General features: G+C 34.7%; 1 protein-coding gene across 5 annotated transcripts in view; it reads right to left on the bottom strand.

The window, feature by feature from the left end:
* LOC105479605 (cell adhesion molecule L1 like) overlaps nucleotides 1-18,217 on the bottom strand; it is a 213,364-nt gene that overhangs the window by 56,581 nt on the left and 138,566 nt on the right. For 4 of the 5 annotated variants that reach the window (XM_011737622.2, XM_011737628.3, XM_011737624.3 and 1 more), the window contains exons 6-10: nucleotides 11,431-11,553; nucleotides 10,274-10,444; nucleotides 9,304-9,351; nucleotides 7,622-7,742; nucleotides 2,858-3,042 (exon numbers count right to left, since the gene is read on the bottom strand). In XM_011737622.2, the coding sequence (XP_011735924.2) occupies nucleotides 2,858-3,042; nucleotides 7,622-7,742; nucleotides 9,304-9,351; nucleotides 10,274-10,444; nucleotides 11,431-11,553 (648 nt within the window). The remainder of the gene's footprint in view (nucleotides 1-2,857; nucleotides 3,043-7,621; nucleotides 7,743-9,303; nucleotides 9,352-10,273; nucleotides 10,445-11,430; nucleotides 11,554-18,217) is intronic. The other variant, XM_011737625.2, reaches the window with a different exon arrangement.

The raw sequence follows: 18,217 nt of genomic DNA, 5'->3' as shown, positions 1-18,217 counted from the left end.
ATAAAACAAACTTGGTACCTATAAAACATACAGCACAGTGGTTATTTTTAGTAAAACTGTTTCTTCACAGGTTCTTATTAAAATCTATATTCCAATAAACAAAAAATTGTTAGGTTCAACAAAAATTGGATTTAACTGCAACATTTTAGAAATAGATTTGTTATTTGAAAAAAAGGATTTCTCAAGTATATTAATGGCTGAGTTGCATTTGATTTTATGACAACCTTTGAAAATGCAAAAACATTTTGGATTATATTATGGTTCTATAATTATATACAAATGCTTTCCTATTTCACTTACTAAAGTTCAAAGGCTTTAAATAATTCAAAAGTTGACAACATAAAAGTTATTTGTGGGAGCTTATTTTTAAATAATCTATTGAAATGTGATGTGATTATATTTTGATTTCTGGATATAGACTGTTTTAGATGTCACTCTAATATATCTCTTTTTATTGAATGTGTAATTAATCACATCCTAGATATTTAGAATATATAGTTGTACCTAGTCAAGACATCCTGGCTGCTTTTGCTCATACATATTATAGGATTTGAAGTACAGTCTGATTTCATATTTAGGATGTTGCAACCTAAATTACAAGCTCACAGGATTTGATTATGTTTAGTAATAGGAAAGACATTGCACATACAGAAAGAATCCAACCCAATCCATGATTTTACTTAAGCACAATGGGTGTTTTCAGAATGGAGTAGATTTTTCAAAATACATAATAGCATTGCTATTTTCTCACATGGCAAATCTCTGTTATTTAATTTGGGCTTCTAAAAAAGAGACAAAAAAAGAAAAGGAGAGGGTGCAGGAAGGCAGAAAAAATTGAATAAACACAAGTTCATCCATCCAGATGATTAACAGTTTTTATTTATCGCTTCCACACTTTAGAAAATAAAATAAAAAAAAAGACATCTTAAGCTCAATTTGCTTTTCACGTGCATAGGTAAAGAGAAACTCCAAAAACATACAACTGAAGGTACATTTAATAGTTTCCTACTAAAGAGAGAGGATTAGAAGTTCCTCATAAAATATCATTTACATCTCAATAGTGCTAATAGCTGTTTTATGAGTAGTGAGAACAATTTGTTCTAGAAATCTATATTCCTTTGGAATCGTATAGTCAACATCTTAAATTGCATAATTAATTTTACATCTTTGATTTTTTTTGTGCAACCCTTGCAATTCTTTTGAAAGGTTTGGTTTTATAGTCAAGAAAACTGTGGCCAGATTGTTAAAATATTCAGCTACCGTAGCTATGTTCCAGCCATCTGGAAGGATTTCTAATAGTCAGCAACTTGGAGGAGAATCTAACAATTAGATATGTCTAGTTCGTGGGTGTGTGTGTGCTGGGGAGGGGAGGAAGGGATTACAGAAAAACACCCCTGTTGCATGATGTAGCCAAATTACATAGAAACATCAAATGATGACTAAAAATATACATAAAATAAATCTTTCAAACTCCTCTTCTCTGAATTGCTTTGTGAATAATTTAATGTCAGAGGAATATATCACTGTTTGCCAGATGTTGACATTAATGTATAATATTGGACTTTCTTCTATCTAAGTTTTGCTTTTGTCAAGTCAAAGAAAATAAAATTCTCAACTTTGGTTTTCTGTTCTTCATACCTTAAATAATAATACACATTATGGAGTAGGCTTGGAAATACAGTGTTATTCCAAACAGGGGTATGACTAAATCAACTATCTTAACATCTACTTGGGAGGGGAATTTGTGTCTGAGTCCCTTTTTTTCCCCCCATTAGTTTAAACAACAGGCCATTACTTAGGTGTTCCTTGTGTAAACTAAAGCTTTAAGAGGTGAACTTTATTGGAATATTAATGGGTGCCCTAGAGCACTAGTTCACTAAATTGTAGTCTAAAAAGAATAATTCCTTGCAATAGTTAAGCTTACACTGCAGTAAATAAGTACAAATGCAGTAATCATTCCATTAATTTGATCAATACAGTCAACTAAATTGTAGATAGAAAGCCTCGGTGTGATTGGATCCACAGAAAATAGTCTGTGTCAATCACATTCAGGGGACTAGACAACCTTCACATCAGTCAAACAGGCACAGCCCTAATAACTACATTCCACATTTAAGTGATATCATTTTTGCCTACTTATTCCTATAAATGTAACTAATGCCAATAAAACCTTGATTGATCAAAATCTCTGAATTTACAGAGAGAAGATGACTTCAATATAATGTTTTTGCACTTTCTGAGAGAATTTATATTATAGCATAGTCTATTCTTTTTTGCCTGTAAGAAACATATTGAATTTATCATCTGAACCCAAGATATGGATTACAAAAATGTTATATCCAGGAAAGAGCTAACACAACAATTTGCCTGCGTCTTTCATTTATTTGGTGAAGAGCCTCAGGTACAGAGAGTGAAATAAATGGCGAAGGGCACAGCAAGTTAACTGCAGGATTAGGAAGCAAAATCCAAGCTTTCTTCCAGGCCCATTTTAATACTTTCTTTCATCATAATCCTTACGGCTGCTTTTATGATTTAATAATATGAAGTGTATATGTGTATTACAATAAAAATAATTTAGGAGACTAGCTTTAATGACTATTTGAATAAATCATGTAAACTGTCTGTGTTTAGCCACTAACATGAGATCTTTTCTTGTCATTTGTCCCTTCTATGTTGTTTTGGGGCATAAATGACCAACATGCTTAATTAAAGTGTAATAGAATTCAGTGCTCACACTACAATTAAAAGTTGAAACTGTTGACCTGTTTTAACATGTATGATTTAGAAGCAAGGCCTACTACATGTATAAAGTTACTTTTTTGAAAAGCAGGAAAATAGACAAACATGGGAAAGGTACCTTCTACTATAACATGAAAATCATGAGTGGCTGTTCCCAAGAAATTGCTGGCTGTGCAGCGATAATTTCCTTTGTCCTGGTAGGAGGCATTCTCTATCTTCAAAGTCTTGCCATAATTTTCTTTTGTTTCTCTCCCCTTTGGTAAGTCACCACCAATTTTGTTCCAATCAACCTGTGGAGTTGGCCTGTAAAAAATAATTAAATAAACAAGTTTTTTTAAAAGTGGAAAGTAAAATACAAAGAAAACCTCAGGACCCATCCTTTATCAAGTTGCTTTTACATATGTGCTCATATTCCACTGAATCACATCATCCTTACCAGTGGACAGTGACACCCACCACCATCAATAGTGAACACTGGTGTTGAAGCGAATCTCTTTTACTGAAAGTTCCTCTAATAGTCTATCTCCTTGGAAACCTTCTCTCTCCTCTATTACGGGGGCTAACTACATGTAAGTGCTGACTAGGTGTGGCTGGATGAAGGATAAATAATTGGAGCTCATTGAAATAATATTACCAAGATATTTTCCAAGTGTGAAAATCTCCCTGTGGGTGGTTTGAGGCAGCCAGTGATAACAGCCCTATTCCCTGTTTGTGTAAAACACAATAAAGTAGGACCTAACAGTCAGCAGAGAGAAGTTTCCCCTTTAATCCTATGATGCTGATACTGGAGAATGTGGCTCCTGTGTGAAAGCTAAATGTGTTGATTAGACCCACGAATAGCCTATTCTAGGGCAAGCTGGAGTCTGTAGCACAGATGCTCCCTCCTGGATCACGTTCTCGCCCTTGTGGGGAGTAGAGGAAAGGAGGAATGAACCAAATCTTCCCTTGCTTAGTAGTTTCAAAAGATTAGCTCACCCAATCAAAACAAACAGGAAAGTAAAGACAAAACAAAACCAGCGTGATAACTTGTTAAACACCAGCGTGATAACTTTCCCCACGTTAGTAAGGAGGAAAATAGGACTGGGGAGTCAAGGCAGCTACATTAAGAAAAATCCCTTCTCATGAAAACCAGACAAGTGCAGAGGTCATACCCTTTGTGACTCATTTGATTTAAGAATTATGTGGAAAGCAAAAAGGGTTGATTCTAACTGAAGGATGATTGTCCTTTTCTCTTCCCCAGTCAGGCTCTGTAAGTGAGTAGAAGAAACAACTTTGCTAATTTTATTGATACTACACTTTTCCTCTCCATATTTCTTCCTATTATTAATAGCTGTAGGTTATTTGGTACATTCTAAAGATGGGCATTATTGTAATCATTTAACAGTAAGGAGTCTGAAGCTCCAATAAATTAATTTCTTAAGGTCACTGGAGCAATAAATGATATACCACAACTTATATTTGTCTACTCTAAACTTGTTCTTTTTTAATCAGTGTGTTTTATTATTTTGTGCTTTTCAATCTACGCCCTTCCTAACGCTATAGTCTTAGAATATATGCTTCCTGTCAAATTGCCCATCCATTACTATGTAATAATAGAGCAATTCTTCGAAATCGTGTGTGTCAATATTCTCAAATTATTTGTATTGATAGGTTGTGGTTAAAATAATTCAGTTATTTATGCAAAAAAAAAAAAGGAGGTAAAGATGAAGACTCTTTAATCTACATATATCTACTCTTTTCTCTCTTCCTTCAAGGCTCAAATACTAATGTGCTGTGCAGCCTGGAACAATAATCTTATATTTTACCAAGCTAAGAACACATGGCACACTTGTGTAGGACACGGTAATGATGCCTGGGCAGACAGCTGTGAGAGTATATTGGTTGCTGGCTTTCTGAGCACACCACCTAACAGGATGCATAACCCAAGTCTCCTAACTGCTGGCTTTTCACTCCATCTGTCAAAATGACAATTTTCCAAGTTATAGGCTGCTCTGGAACTCAGTTCCCCTAAAACAGGAAATTTTTCATGAGTCCATCCTTTAATAGAGCAAGTAACTCACTTTCAGCAAGACCTCCCGGACTCCCCAGTCTTTGGGTCTTTGAAAACTAGTCTAATTTTCTAATACCATTTACTTGAAAGAATAAAGTAAAATAATTATCTAAAGTATTATGTGAAAATGAGATATAATCTAATCTCAGGATAGGTCTATACCATGGCAAAAATTTCCAACTCTGTTCTTGCCAATTTTTTATACCCCCTGCCTTTTTAAAGAAATTTAAAGAACATTTACTAACAGCATTTGAGCAATGCGTGTTGAGGGAAAATACATTGCTTAATACCGTTTTGCACACAAAATACACTACCTCATAATCTAAATTTTTTTTTTCAGGCCCTTGTCTGGCCAACTTTTATTTGTATATTTCTCTATTTATAAAGAAGTATCTTGTGAAAGAATTATACCTACTTTAATTTACAAAACAGAAAAAAAATCTATTTGAGCAGTGCACATGAGTCCACCTATGGCAATTTTATAAGTTTTCCCTCAAAACACATTTGTTCAGATACTGTTAGTAAATGTCCCTTAAATTTAAAACAAAAGGAAATAAAAAATATTTTCAAGAATATAGCTGGGAATTTTTGTCAAGATATAGACCTATCTTGAGATAAATTATATATCGTGTTCACCTGACACTTATAATCATTTTACTTTATTCTTTCAAGTAAAATGTATTAGACAATTAGACTAGTTTTCAAAGACCCAAATATAGTGCTTTACACAAAATAATAGTACAATATCTTAAATATAATTATTTTTGTTACTACAGGAGGTTAACGGCTTGAAAACTCCTTAGAAAAAGTTTTTTAAATGACCCAAAAAAACTTTTAAAAAATGTATCATCTTCTGAGAGAGGACCCAGATCAGACAGGATTACCCAATACAAAACCAGTATGAGTCAGAAGAGACTACTTCAGGTGAAAATCCTTAAGACAGCACATCAAGAATTTTCGTGTCCTCACAACAACATATATTTTCATCCACTCTATTTTTATATATTCCTTCATGACTCTTCATTTTCTAAAACGCACATGAGAGTATTTCATTATTTTGAAGACATTCTGTGCAGTTGCTAGTCAATCCAAGAGGTCAATGATGGCGTTTGTGGGAAATGAGAAAAAAGAATTACTGAAAGGGTCACCCTGCCCAACTCAATGTAGTAATGAACTCTGCAAGAATTTAATTTCTACCACTGTAAACACATACAACTACAACCAGTAGAGCAGGTTGTTGCCATCATGATTCAAACTCAACATGAGACTTTCCTCTTCTAAAATAATACACATACCAAACATTCCAGACGGAGTCTGTGTCATAGTACCTCTGACTAATTTATGTAAAGACACATGGGGAGTTTACGACAGACAAGCAACTTTGATATTTTTGGTGGATGGAAAGAGAAATTTACCAAGCTTAGGGGTTGTAAAACCATTAAAATCTGCTCCATTTCTAACCCAGTTGTTCAGAATGTACTCTAAATGATGAATGAATATGATTTTTTGAATTTCAAATCCTAGTCCACTAACTACAGTCCCCAAGCCCTCAGCTTATGAACAGATTATATTTCAAATGAGTAAACGCAGGTGCTAGGAAGATGGAATGCATTTTCCTAAGGTATTCTCAATGGTAGGGAAGGACCATAAGTTCGGAAGGATAGTGGTAAAAGTAGGAGAGACCCTGCATGATTAAATATTAAATAAGATGGTCCCTGTTTACATGTACTTAACAGTAGTTAATAAATGGAACAATTTTAAGAGGTGACCAAGTGAGGTCCTTTAGGGTTTTCTTGGAGGATTTAAAAAAGTGCATTGCGGGCCGGGCATGGTGGCTTATGCCTGCAATCCCAGGACTTTGGGAGGCCAAGTCAGGTGGATCACAAGGTCCAGAGATCAAGACCATACTGTCTAACATGTTGAAACCCCATCTCTACTAAAAATACAAAATATTGGCCGGGTGTGGTGGCACGCACCTGTAGTTTCAGCTACTCTGGAGGCTGAGGCAGGAGAATCACTTGAACCTAGGAGGCAGAGGTTGCAATGAGCCGAGATTGTGCCACTGCACCCCAGCCTGGGTGACAGAGTGAGACTCTGTCTCAAAAAAAAAAAAACAAAAAAAGGATTGCTTTTTCAGGTGTAAAGAAAGTTCACTTAATTAGATATTGATGTAAAACTCTCTTAAATTACATGGTCTGGACCTTCATGTGTGCAAAGGGCAGAAGGGTAAAAATAGATAAATAGGGCTCCTTGAAACCTGAAAAGGAGCAGATTTAGTACGTAACATAGCAAACAGGAGTGGGGCAAGATAGTATAGCACAGAGAGCAAACTCAGCACCAAAAGTGAGGGGCTGACTACCAACAACCTCATGCTTCTTAAACTTAACTAAGGAGAATGTTGTCATCATCCCTGCCATCCACAATATCATAAATTGACAGAGAGATCTAATTTTATGAACCTCAGTTACTGCCTGAAGTCTGTAGAGTGAAGTACAAATTACTGCCTCCAGAGATATAACAACAGGATTTATTTTTATTATTTTATTTTATTAATTTTAATTTTATTTTATTTAAGATGAGGTCTTCTCTGTCATCCAGGTTTTAGTGCAATGGCATGATCATAGCTCACTGCAACCTCATCTTCCTGCTTCAGCCTCTTGAGTACCTGGAATAGCAGTCCTGAGCAGAATATTTGCAGTGCCTGGCAGAATTTATTTCTTTTCAAATAAATAATTTTAAAATATCTAGGCAAACACAGTCTTAATGTGCTTGATGTCTTATTCTTTACAGAACTGGATGGACAAAGTCATGAGTGAGAGTCAGGTTACTCACAAGCCTTCAGCAAAACACTCAAGCAGCAAGGTTTCCCCTTTGAGGATGGTAATTGAAGACTCACTGCCACTCTCAGTGGGAGGCAACAGCAGTTTGGGTTTTCTTTGCTTGATTGAATTTGCTACAAAATAGAAAAGAAAAGTCAGAATTTTTTCAAATTAATATACATAAAATTCTGTGACACCACATCTTTCTTAAAACAAAAAATCCGACACACATGAGTGTGTGTGTGTGTGTGTGTGTTCTATGCACATTTAAATAGACTTCCATTTAACATATTTCCATTTAGACAGACTCCTCTTCTCTCTTACCATGAAGCATGGGTTTTCCCTCATGTGTTTTTACTGAGTGTAGCACTGCCAAATTTTATAAATGTTATTATTTATACCATATCTTCTAACTCAGAAGGTCAAACAGAAGTCCTTAATAGAAAATCTATGATTTTATATTCTATACTTTAATCATGTCATGTGCAATGACTTTATGTTTATGTTTTTATTTAATTTAAATTGCCTAAGAATTTCATCAGATTTCTGCTAAAAACAGCTTCCTCACTCCTGCACCCAGAAATTCTCACTGAGGAAGGCTGTGGTAGACACTAGGCATCTATGAATTTATCAAGCTCTTTCAGCAATTCTACCTGTGGTCTCAGTTCCTTAAAGAAAACAACAATTTTAGGAAATGATTAGCAAGCATCCTCACTAGCTGCATATTGAAATGTCCCATTTCTTATTTTCTTGAGAATATTTTCAAATACAATGGCAAATTAGGATACTTCCATCTTCAAAGGGACTTAAGCAGTAGACAGTCTTGTATACTTTGTATTTTTTGAAAAATAATTGCTGAATATGTACTCTATGCAATGATTTTTTCATTGAGTACTATGAAAATATAGCACTATATATGTTTGAGCTATTAATCTCAAAGGAAATGATGTTGGGGATGAATCAGTCCACCTAAAAACTAACGGTTCTTCAAAAGGAGCTTACATCCTGCTCCACTGAAGTTGCAAGGATATAAGATATCTAAGTTATCACTGGTCCACATTTTATAGAGAATATTTGCTGCAATTATGTAAATGACTCTTCTCATTATAGAGAACTCGCCTGCTGTACAACTCAGATTTATTCAGGCATTTTCCATAGAAGACAAGTTCTGGTAGACATTCTATGGGGGAAAGAATTAAATAAAAAGATCACATAGACACATGAGCTTGAAAAATGCTACAAACTGGTTTTTTCTCAGAAAGTCACAATGTACAGTTGCATGCCAAATATTTCAAGAAGGCTTGCAAGGAAAAAATCCACTTAACTTTCTTAAACTCAGTGTTTTCTCTACTTCCTTTGACACTTAACCATTTCTTTTCTTTTCTTTCAGCAAAAGTATCAACCTTATATAAGAGACATTTTAGGAGACCCAAAATAATTACTCCATTAAATATCTCTATCTATTCAATGCATTATGTATATTTCATTATATTTATATAGTTATATATTTGTAAAAATCACTCCCTTTGCATATATTTAAGAGGGAATGGGGGACAATAGAACCCTCTAAGTTAAGATGTTTTTCTTAATAACAGTATTGTAATAAACTTAAGAGGATATTAAAGAAAAAATTCAAAATCTGAAATGACAATGAGCTATAAACAAAAGTCAACACTCCACATGGGTTCAACTTACCCTTGGAACCAATTTCTGTGGATGAACTTGAGTCATTAGCATGCTTTACTGAAATAAAAAAATGGAAGGAAAAAACACAAACATAATGGTGGATGCTGGTATCAATAAAGAATGAAAAGTCATATTTTTGTCTTAGAAAAATTACAAAATGGTGTAGAACCATGCTTCACTAGAACATTGCCTTTGGGAATATAGTTTTACGTAGAAAATAATTATAGTGAGTTTAATCTTGAATTACCACAGATGAACCCAAGTGGAGAAGATTCAAGTCATAGCTCCAATAAAGAGAACTGAGGCTACTAGAAGAACGTTATAGTGAAGCCCTGGCATGGCGTATCTACACATAAAAATGAAAAAAATCACGGACCAAATTAAACAATGAAATGGTAATGCCAACTTTCGACTATACCAGGGCCAATTATTCAGTCAGTAAACTGTTGTGGATTATTTCTTCCCTTTGAATCTGACGGTTCTTCCTCCCTCTAATTACTTTCCCCATTTGGGAACCCAGGCTGGCATCTGCAGAATCAAGTAGGGAAAGGAGCAATTCAAGTAAGTTTGCCAATTTGGTGATAAAAATTTCCTTTTTTTTTTTTTGCCTCTGTTGTTTTCTCCCCAATTTTCAGTCTGCCAGTTTATCCAAGATCACAGTGAATCAATGCCCAAGATTTGCTTAGAAAACCCTGGAATTTCATTGTATATTTCACCCACTGAAAATGACAAGATCCTGCAGACGTCAGATGAAATACATTTGTCCTGTGAATTGAGATTTGATTTCCTGGCTGTGAGAGACAGAGCTACTGTGAATCTGCAGCTGCAGATGTCTATTTCATCTGGATGAAGTCTCTAGAGTTGAACTGAACAATGGCGGGAAATATCAACCCAGATTTAAACGGCTTCAGCCAGAAGGAAATTACAGACACATTTGCATTCAGCATACATGATGAAACAATAAATTATTTGGACTTACAACTGTTAACTGTTAGTTTCATTGGCATTTTCTGTACAATAGTCCTTAATCTTGGAAATGCAGCAAAGCAACAGTAATCATTGCGACTGTCTTTTTCTTCCACGTTTGCGAAGTATAGATCTCCTTTTTGGCTCATGTATACTCTTTCATCTTGTTCGATGTGTTCTAATTCTGAAAAGAGATATCTTGCCATTGAAAAGGGCAATTGTCCCTTATTGTGCTTCATCTTCCTTTTTCATTTTCTTTTATATTATTATTTCATTTGATTTTTCCTGTTTGCTCTTTAATTCCTGTCAAGTCTGGTCTTACTACAGGAACAATGAGCAAAAAGGAAAACAAAACAAAACAAAAACAGCAGGAAAACCCTTGGGAGCATGCTTTTTACCATTAACCAAAGAAGGCCGCTAGTAGACAAACAGTGGTAAACTGTTTATCATCTCGGTCTCTACCTCTGCTCTATGAATCTGAATTGGCTTAACTGAAAACTGGTCAATGCGGACAATGCCCTAATTATTTTCTGAGAATCACGTTTATTTAAAACATGACTTAAAAATAAAAAACAAAAAGCTCTCCAAAAGTTTTATCTGTGATATTAATCTACCTGTTCTGGTTGCAGCCTGGAAGGTTCTAGGGGAACTGACGTCTGGAACAATTGGCTGTACCTAAGAGTAGCTTCATTTGCTTTCTTCTCAGTGCTGTACAAATAGCATTTTTCTCTATGGTTCACAGTGAGAAAACATGTAGAAAGCATTGCTAAGGCATATACTAGAAGTGGACTTTACAAAGCTAGAATTTCAGATCGGAGTCAGCAAACCTTTTAGAAAATTAAGCAAAAAAGTTAATACTAATTTATCAGTAGGTGACTGCAATTAGCAGGTAGAGCATTACTAAAATAGAAAGATGAAGCTAGCAACACAAACCCATGCCATCCTCAGCTTTCACATGATCTATATTCCAAAGGTAAGTGCACTGTTTGAAATATAGAAAGTATTGTCTTTCATAGACAAACCTTATAATATTAGTAGCATCTCCTCTTCAAATATGAAAAAAAAAAAAGAGATCTTTATTTTTATTTAGTCTTTGGATTCATTGTGTTATTGATACGATGGATAGAATTAAAATATCCCCCTTTTTTGATGGAACAGAGCATTACTTACCAATATTCATCCAATAAATATGTAAAGGTGGGAGGCCTGTGGGAGGATTGCATGGGAGGACAATTGGATCTCCCTCCTCCACTTCAAGAGGGTCAATTTTTTCTTTGGGGAATTTTGGAACACCTGGTGTAAAAAATCATTTCAATGTGTTATTTTAAAATTAACTTTGACTATAACAACAAATATCTTAATGCATTCTTTTTTTTTTCAAAATTGGGCAATTTTAATAAATTATATGCTACAGATCCTGGTTCTTACGTCTCCCCTGCAGAGATAAATACTATTAAGAAACTGGTGTGCATCTTTACATAACTTTAAAAATACTTCTGCATTTTGAAACCCCAGACAATAATATTTTTGTTATGTGATAACAAGAAGGCAATAACATACTTGTGCATATTTCTCTGGGCAGAGATATAAACCCAGAGTCACAGGATTTTCTTGCTTTAGCTTTGATAGATGTTAAATCTTTTTCTCCAAACACTGATTTCACTTTGAGCAGTTACATACCTCTAACTCTCGCTTTATTGGGAAGGCCTTGAATGTAATTGGCAAATATTCCATTCAGTGCATTAACCACACTAAATAAAAACTTCTAAGCCCATATGGAGAAAATGGTAAGAATACAATGAAAAGCCAAATTTGACCACTTTAAGTTGCAAAAAGAGCCATCCGCATTGAAATTACTCCCAGTAAATAAAAATTTAAATGAAATGGAATTGATGTAGGAAATAAGACTTATAAATATTTCAGCCTATTGTTTCCTCCCCACACTGGAGTCAATTTCTTAAAAGAGCAATGCAGTTATAATAAGAATATAAGTCAGAATTGTGCAGAATTTGAAATCTGACACCAAAGTTTCATATTTTTATGGAAGTATTGATTTTATAAGGATATTCAAAATGTATTCTTCCTGAGCATTACATTGATGTCTTTCAACTTTTGTTGGGGAAATTTCTATTATAGAATTACACAGTCTCTTGTGGAGGAGAAGGATCTTAGGAAGGTGTTTATAACAGTCCCGACTTGATGGAATTCATTAGAAGGTATTCTATTTGTTTATTTCATTCTTAAATTATGATTCACAGCCAATTTTCATTGTTCTTGGAAATCTAAAGGTTTACTAATTTACTGTAAATTTTCTTATTGAGAAGCTTTGTGCACTTCCTATATATTTGTCCTATAGCCCCTTAACCCCCATCCACGCCTTTAGAGGTTGAGGGAATTTGCTGACATTTCTCTTATTGATGCACCAGCTGGTTACAGTGAATTGCTTTTTGTCTAAATTCAAGGACCTTTCAAAGCTTAACATTGCAGGGGGCGGTGTGGTTATTACACTGCCTTTGCAATTTCGGAAGGCAGACTTTGGTTCTCTTTATACATTCAGCCATGTGATAGTCTTTTAGTGGATTTCCTCTTGCTCAACTCATTCTCATTCCATGAGATTTCTTTTAGAAAGTCTCTGGAAACATTTTTGAAATAGCATCCATCTTTGAATCACATTTTTGCTATAGGTAGCATGAAATTTCCCTCAAACAGCAGGAATGTGTGTTTAGTATATTCACTACATTAAGAGCTTGTAGATAAAATATCATGCTATCTATTTGGTAAAGCCTTGGCTTTGATTGACAGCAAATGTTATGGAAAACATTTTGCAGAAAGTACACCTTATATACATAAGGCATAGTAATATACAAAACGTTTGTGTACCCAAATCTCCAAATTCAAACCACTTGTTTAGTTTTATTCGCTATATCTGAAGTCCAGTAAACACTGGCATTGAAGTTATTGGTGCTGCTGGGTAGTTGGTGAATCTATACTCAGATACAAGATCTTGGCGGCAGAGGAAATAAAATATGGATTAGAAAATGGAAAGGGCATGTAATCCACTTCGATAACAAGCAAACTATACAGTGCCTAATATGAATACACAGTTCACTGGATAATATCTATTGTAAAGTAATTAATTAATAAGATGTATAAATCCCTAATTGGAGAGCTGCTCCCTGAGAGCATACAAAAAAATCTCGCAATTCGAACAGATAATACTGCCAGTGAAGCATTAGCATCCTTGCATTAAATAAATCTAGATTATACAATTCTAATTCTGAAAATGTAAATTTGTAATTCAACTGGCTTCTAAGGCACCAACAATAAAAAAGAAAAGAAAATTTAGAACTCTACCAAAACTGTTATCACATGCCATAAATCTTCAGAACAGCTTTCAACTAAACACAAAATTAATATTGGAAAACAGGGATGCATACTTATACATCAATAAATTTAAGGTTTTAGAAGAGATATAAATGGCATTACTTTTTCAGGATTTTTTATGTCTTATCCTTTGACTTTGAAACTATTTAGTGAGTTTGATGGCATGATAAAAAGTGAAAATTTTAACATTCACAGATAAATGCGAAATTTAATTACTATAACACAACAGCAGACATGAAGTTAACTTCAATTCAAATAAAGAAATGGCTCCATTTAAAAATAACTCCAACCAGTGGCATTTACTGTGTTTATCTCGTGATAAACATTAGCATTGTTGAGTTTGGACAAATGTAATACTTTTTAAAAGTAAATTAAAAACAGTAATTTTTTCTGTACATGAGGTGACTACACTCCTTTATCTTGCCAATATATTTCACATGGGTACTTCATCAACACCAAAACCAAAAATCATTTAACTGTGGTTCAACAAGATGGGACTTGATCCTCAATGGCCTCTCTGCAAAGGGATCAGAATCAACTTGCAAATAACAGTCTAGCTAAGCAGAACTTCAAGAATGTTTGGAAATCCCATTATAACCAAGTCTAGATGAGATCAATTTCCTTTCTATCTAATGCCACTATTAATTTATTTGCATCAGCAAAGCAAAGCAAGCACATCACAGCATGTATCTCTTCACTCTTCTCAACGAGGCTTTCACATTTATTATTCAGTGTCATGGACAGATTTCTAGCAACAACTAACACCAGGGGTATAAGTGACATTCAAATATATTCACATGTAGGTTTTTGAAAACTTTCCCAGTTAAAATCTGTCATGGAAAAACTTTCCTACAGACAAGTTAGCTGCACGTGAATCTTATTACCAGAACTATCAAGGCAAAACCAACCTGCAAATACAAAATTTGCAGGAGCTCTAAGTCTTCAGGTGCTGTCAATGAGTTTTGAAAACTCATCATCACAATTATTTCAGTGTAATATATATAAAAAAAATAACATTCCTGAAATAAAGAAGTCTTCTGAAAACAGAATTTATATCTATAGAATATCCTGTAGCATAAACTAGGTTCTAGCGCAGGCACTAGAAAACTAACTGGTTACAAAGATTCAGACCAATATCTTCACCTTTCTGTATCTCATTTTGTTTTCCTTTGGCGTCTTAGAATCCTTTGAATTCATCTCTCTAGACTCCTCAAACGCCTCACCAGGGTAGAAGCTTCTTAAGGGTAGGGATATAATAAAACCTAAGCTGTGTAATCCCATCATGCCAACATGCCTAATAGTGAAGAGTAGTAGTGAAATGGCATCAGGGAACTTTAACTAAAAACAATTCACGCTAATTAATCATTTTGATGAAAAAAAAAAACAAAACAAAATCGCTGGCCTCTTAACCGCTACCATGTTATGCAACACTACAGATTATCTTTCTCTGGCACTCAAGGAATAAAATAGAAGGTTTCCTTATATTTTCCTATTTCTAGATGATACTGTAATCTAGTATCAAGGTATTTTCAACAAAGAAGTACAATGCCTTTTTGCTGATCTATAGGATGTGTTACCTGAGTCATCAAAGTATAGACAACACCATGTGGCATCACGTTATCCATAAACACTGAAGTTAGCTGCTTGGGCCTGAGTCCTGGCTTCATCTCTTCCTACATGATCTTTGAATGTGCTACTTAATATGTTTCAGTGTCCTCATTCATAAATGGAAAATGTAATAACACCTAACTCATTTGATTTATGTTGAAATTTAAATATTTCACATGAATCGATTAAAATAGGACCAAGCACTTAATAATTATTCAATACATGTTGGCTACTCCTCAAATATTTTCACTTTGCATGGTACAGCCAAATGCATAGAGACAAGGTGGGCAAAGGAACAGAATTTTCTTCTGCTGCTGCTCCTGATTTTCTCTATAGCCTGCATCTTAACAGCTTCTGTGATTTTGTGTAATTATTTGAAGTAACATTTTCAGAGGAGATGGAAGGACAGAGGGAAGAAAATGCTGTGCTTTTCATGTAGAACCTATGATTTGCTTATTGAATTATTTCCCCTTTTTCTATCATTGGATGAATCTTCCCATACCAAAAAGCTTTATCTATTTTGACTTGGCACTCTGTTTATAGGACTGGCCTGGTGAGCTTTCGAGTGCCGTACATTTCACTTAAAGATGCTTGGCAAATTGCTCACAGTCTGCCATCATTGTCACAAATGCATGCTACTGAGTGCACATACTTTATCACCCCTAACTCCAGTTTCCGTCAGTAAAGAGATTTAATTGATTCCCATTTCCTGCAGAGTACCCCATTAATCCACTTAGGACTACAGAGAAATAACACTGGCTTTCAGTCCATGAGCTCATAATGAATTCATGCTAAGGAAGGACACCCAATCCAGCCCATTTCATTCCAGGCATTCACATACTTTGGTGAATCAGAGTAAAATCCTCAAACTTAATTAAAGCTTTAGAATTCAACGTTGCACCCTTAATTGAACAAATTGATCTGTTTTTGCTGGTTTGCACTTAATAGTAGGAGAATTTAGCATAGGCTACAACACCCAGGTTTCCTACACTCCCACTCCAAAATCAGGACAGTAAAAAGACAGAGTTTATCTTTTGGAAATTGTCCTGAGGAATCTGAGGAAGTTATGTTAACACAAATGTAGAAACCTAGCACATGAATATTTCTAATTAGTTTTCATTAAATTATTATACAGAAGATTTCATCCTTTTTGGCCATTTCTTAGACTATTTTAATAGGATGTGCAAATTGCATTGTTACTTTTATTCATTCTTTTATTCTTCAGCCTATCAACCAATAAATCAATCAAATATAGTATGCATTCTTGTGACATCTACGAGGCAATGCAGAACAGGAAGGATATGATAGTCTGGTGTATTTTCTCTTTCTTATGGATCCTAATTAATACATATGACAATTGATAGACTGTCCCAAACAGTACACAACTAAATGTTTTAATAACCCCAGAGAATTTGCAGCATGACTATTTATAATAGCCAAAAATGGAAATAATTCAAACGTTCATCAACTGGTGGATAGATTAACAGTAAATGATATCCACGTAGTGAAATACTGTTCAGCAATATAGAGGAACAAACTACTGATATATGCTACAACAGGGATGAACCTCCAAAACATGCTAAGTGAAAGAAGACATATGAAAAACACCATATACATGATTCCACTTATATGAAATGTCCATTTCTGGACATTTAAAGAGGCAGAAAGTTGATTGGTGGTTGCCTCTGGCCTGGAGGTGGGAACAGAGAGTGACTGCAAATGGGCACAAGAAATCTTTTTGTGGTGATGGAAAAGTGTTAATACTAGACTATAATGATATTTCACTAAAAAAAAATTGCTAAAAAGTCATTGGCCGAGCATAGTGACATGTGCCAATAATCCCAGCTATTCAGGAGGCTGAAGCAGGAGGATCACCTAAGCCCGGGAGTTTGAGACCAGTGTGGGCAACATAGCAAGACCTCATCTGTAAGATAAATAAATAAATAATGTATAAAAAGTATTAATTATACACTTAAAACAAGTAAAATTTATGACATGTAAATTATACTTCAAAAAAGTTGTTTATAGCTGGGCGTGGTGGTACATGCCTGTAGTCCCAGCTACTGGGGAGGCTTAGGTGGGAGGATCGCTCGAGTTCAAGAGGATGAGGCTGCAGTGAGCCGTGTTTGTACCACTGCACTCTAGCCTGGGCAACAGAGCAAGATCCTGTCTCAAAACAAAAACAAACAAACAAAAAAGTTGTTTAAAAACTCAGAAAAAAGAAAAAAATAATCTAGGCTGGATTAGGCCAGTAATGCTAAGTGGAGAAATCTGATTTGTGCACTGAAGGGTGAGTAGTATTCAACAGTCAAATTAGGATAATTTCTATTATCATTTTAACCTTATTGATAGTTGGATAATGAAGGCAAGAGAGTAGCTCCCTTCTTTTCCAGATCCAATCACCATATGCATGCACAGGATGTACATTTCTGGAGGACAGTCTTTGTTTTTATTCACTGTTAGATCCCAAATTACTAGAAAGTGGCTGGTGTATTATGGGAGTTTCAGGATGATTGTTGAATAATTCACTGACAAAATCCCTATGCCATGTCTTGGATAACACATTTAGTTAAATAATTTTTTAGGTATATAAAAATGGTACATTCTGTTTCTTTGGTGGTGGTTGTTGTTTTTTCTTTCACTCTTTCCCTAGCAAACTTAACTGCAATGTTGTTAAAAATAGAAAACTCAACGTTGTATACAAAGGTTTCTGTTTGTTAACAGGAGATTGGGAAGTAGAAACTCTAACATTTGAATCACAAAGTTTCTATCAATATATGAGAAGAACCAATTCTCTACAGTTTAAGAGAATAATCGATTAAAGATTGTAGGAAGCTTTAAATTGTCTCTGATTTATAAACTCCTAAGGATTGGGTTGGGTTACTATTCAATATATAGATGGTTGCAGAAAGCTGTCAGATGATGAAGTAATTTCTGGAGAGGCTGGAAATGATGCATAAGAAAC

Source organism: Macaca nemestrina, chromosome 2 (assembly GCF_043159975.1).
Source record: "Macaca nemestrina isolate mMacNem1 chromosome 2, mMacNem.hap1, whole genome shotgun sequence".
Classification (NCBI taxonomy): Eukaryota; Metazoa; Chordata; class Mammalia; order Primates; family Cercopithecidae; genus Macaca; species Macaca nemestrina.
Note: the sequence above shows the minus strand (reverse complement) of the source record. Positions and strands in the feature narration are given on the sequence as shown.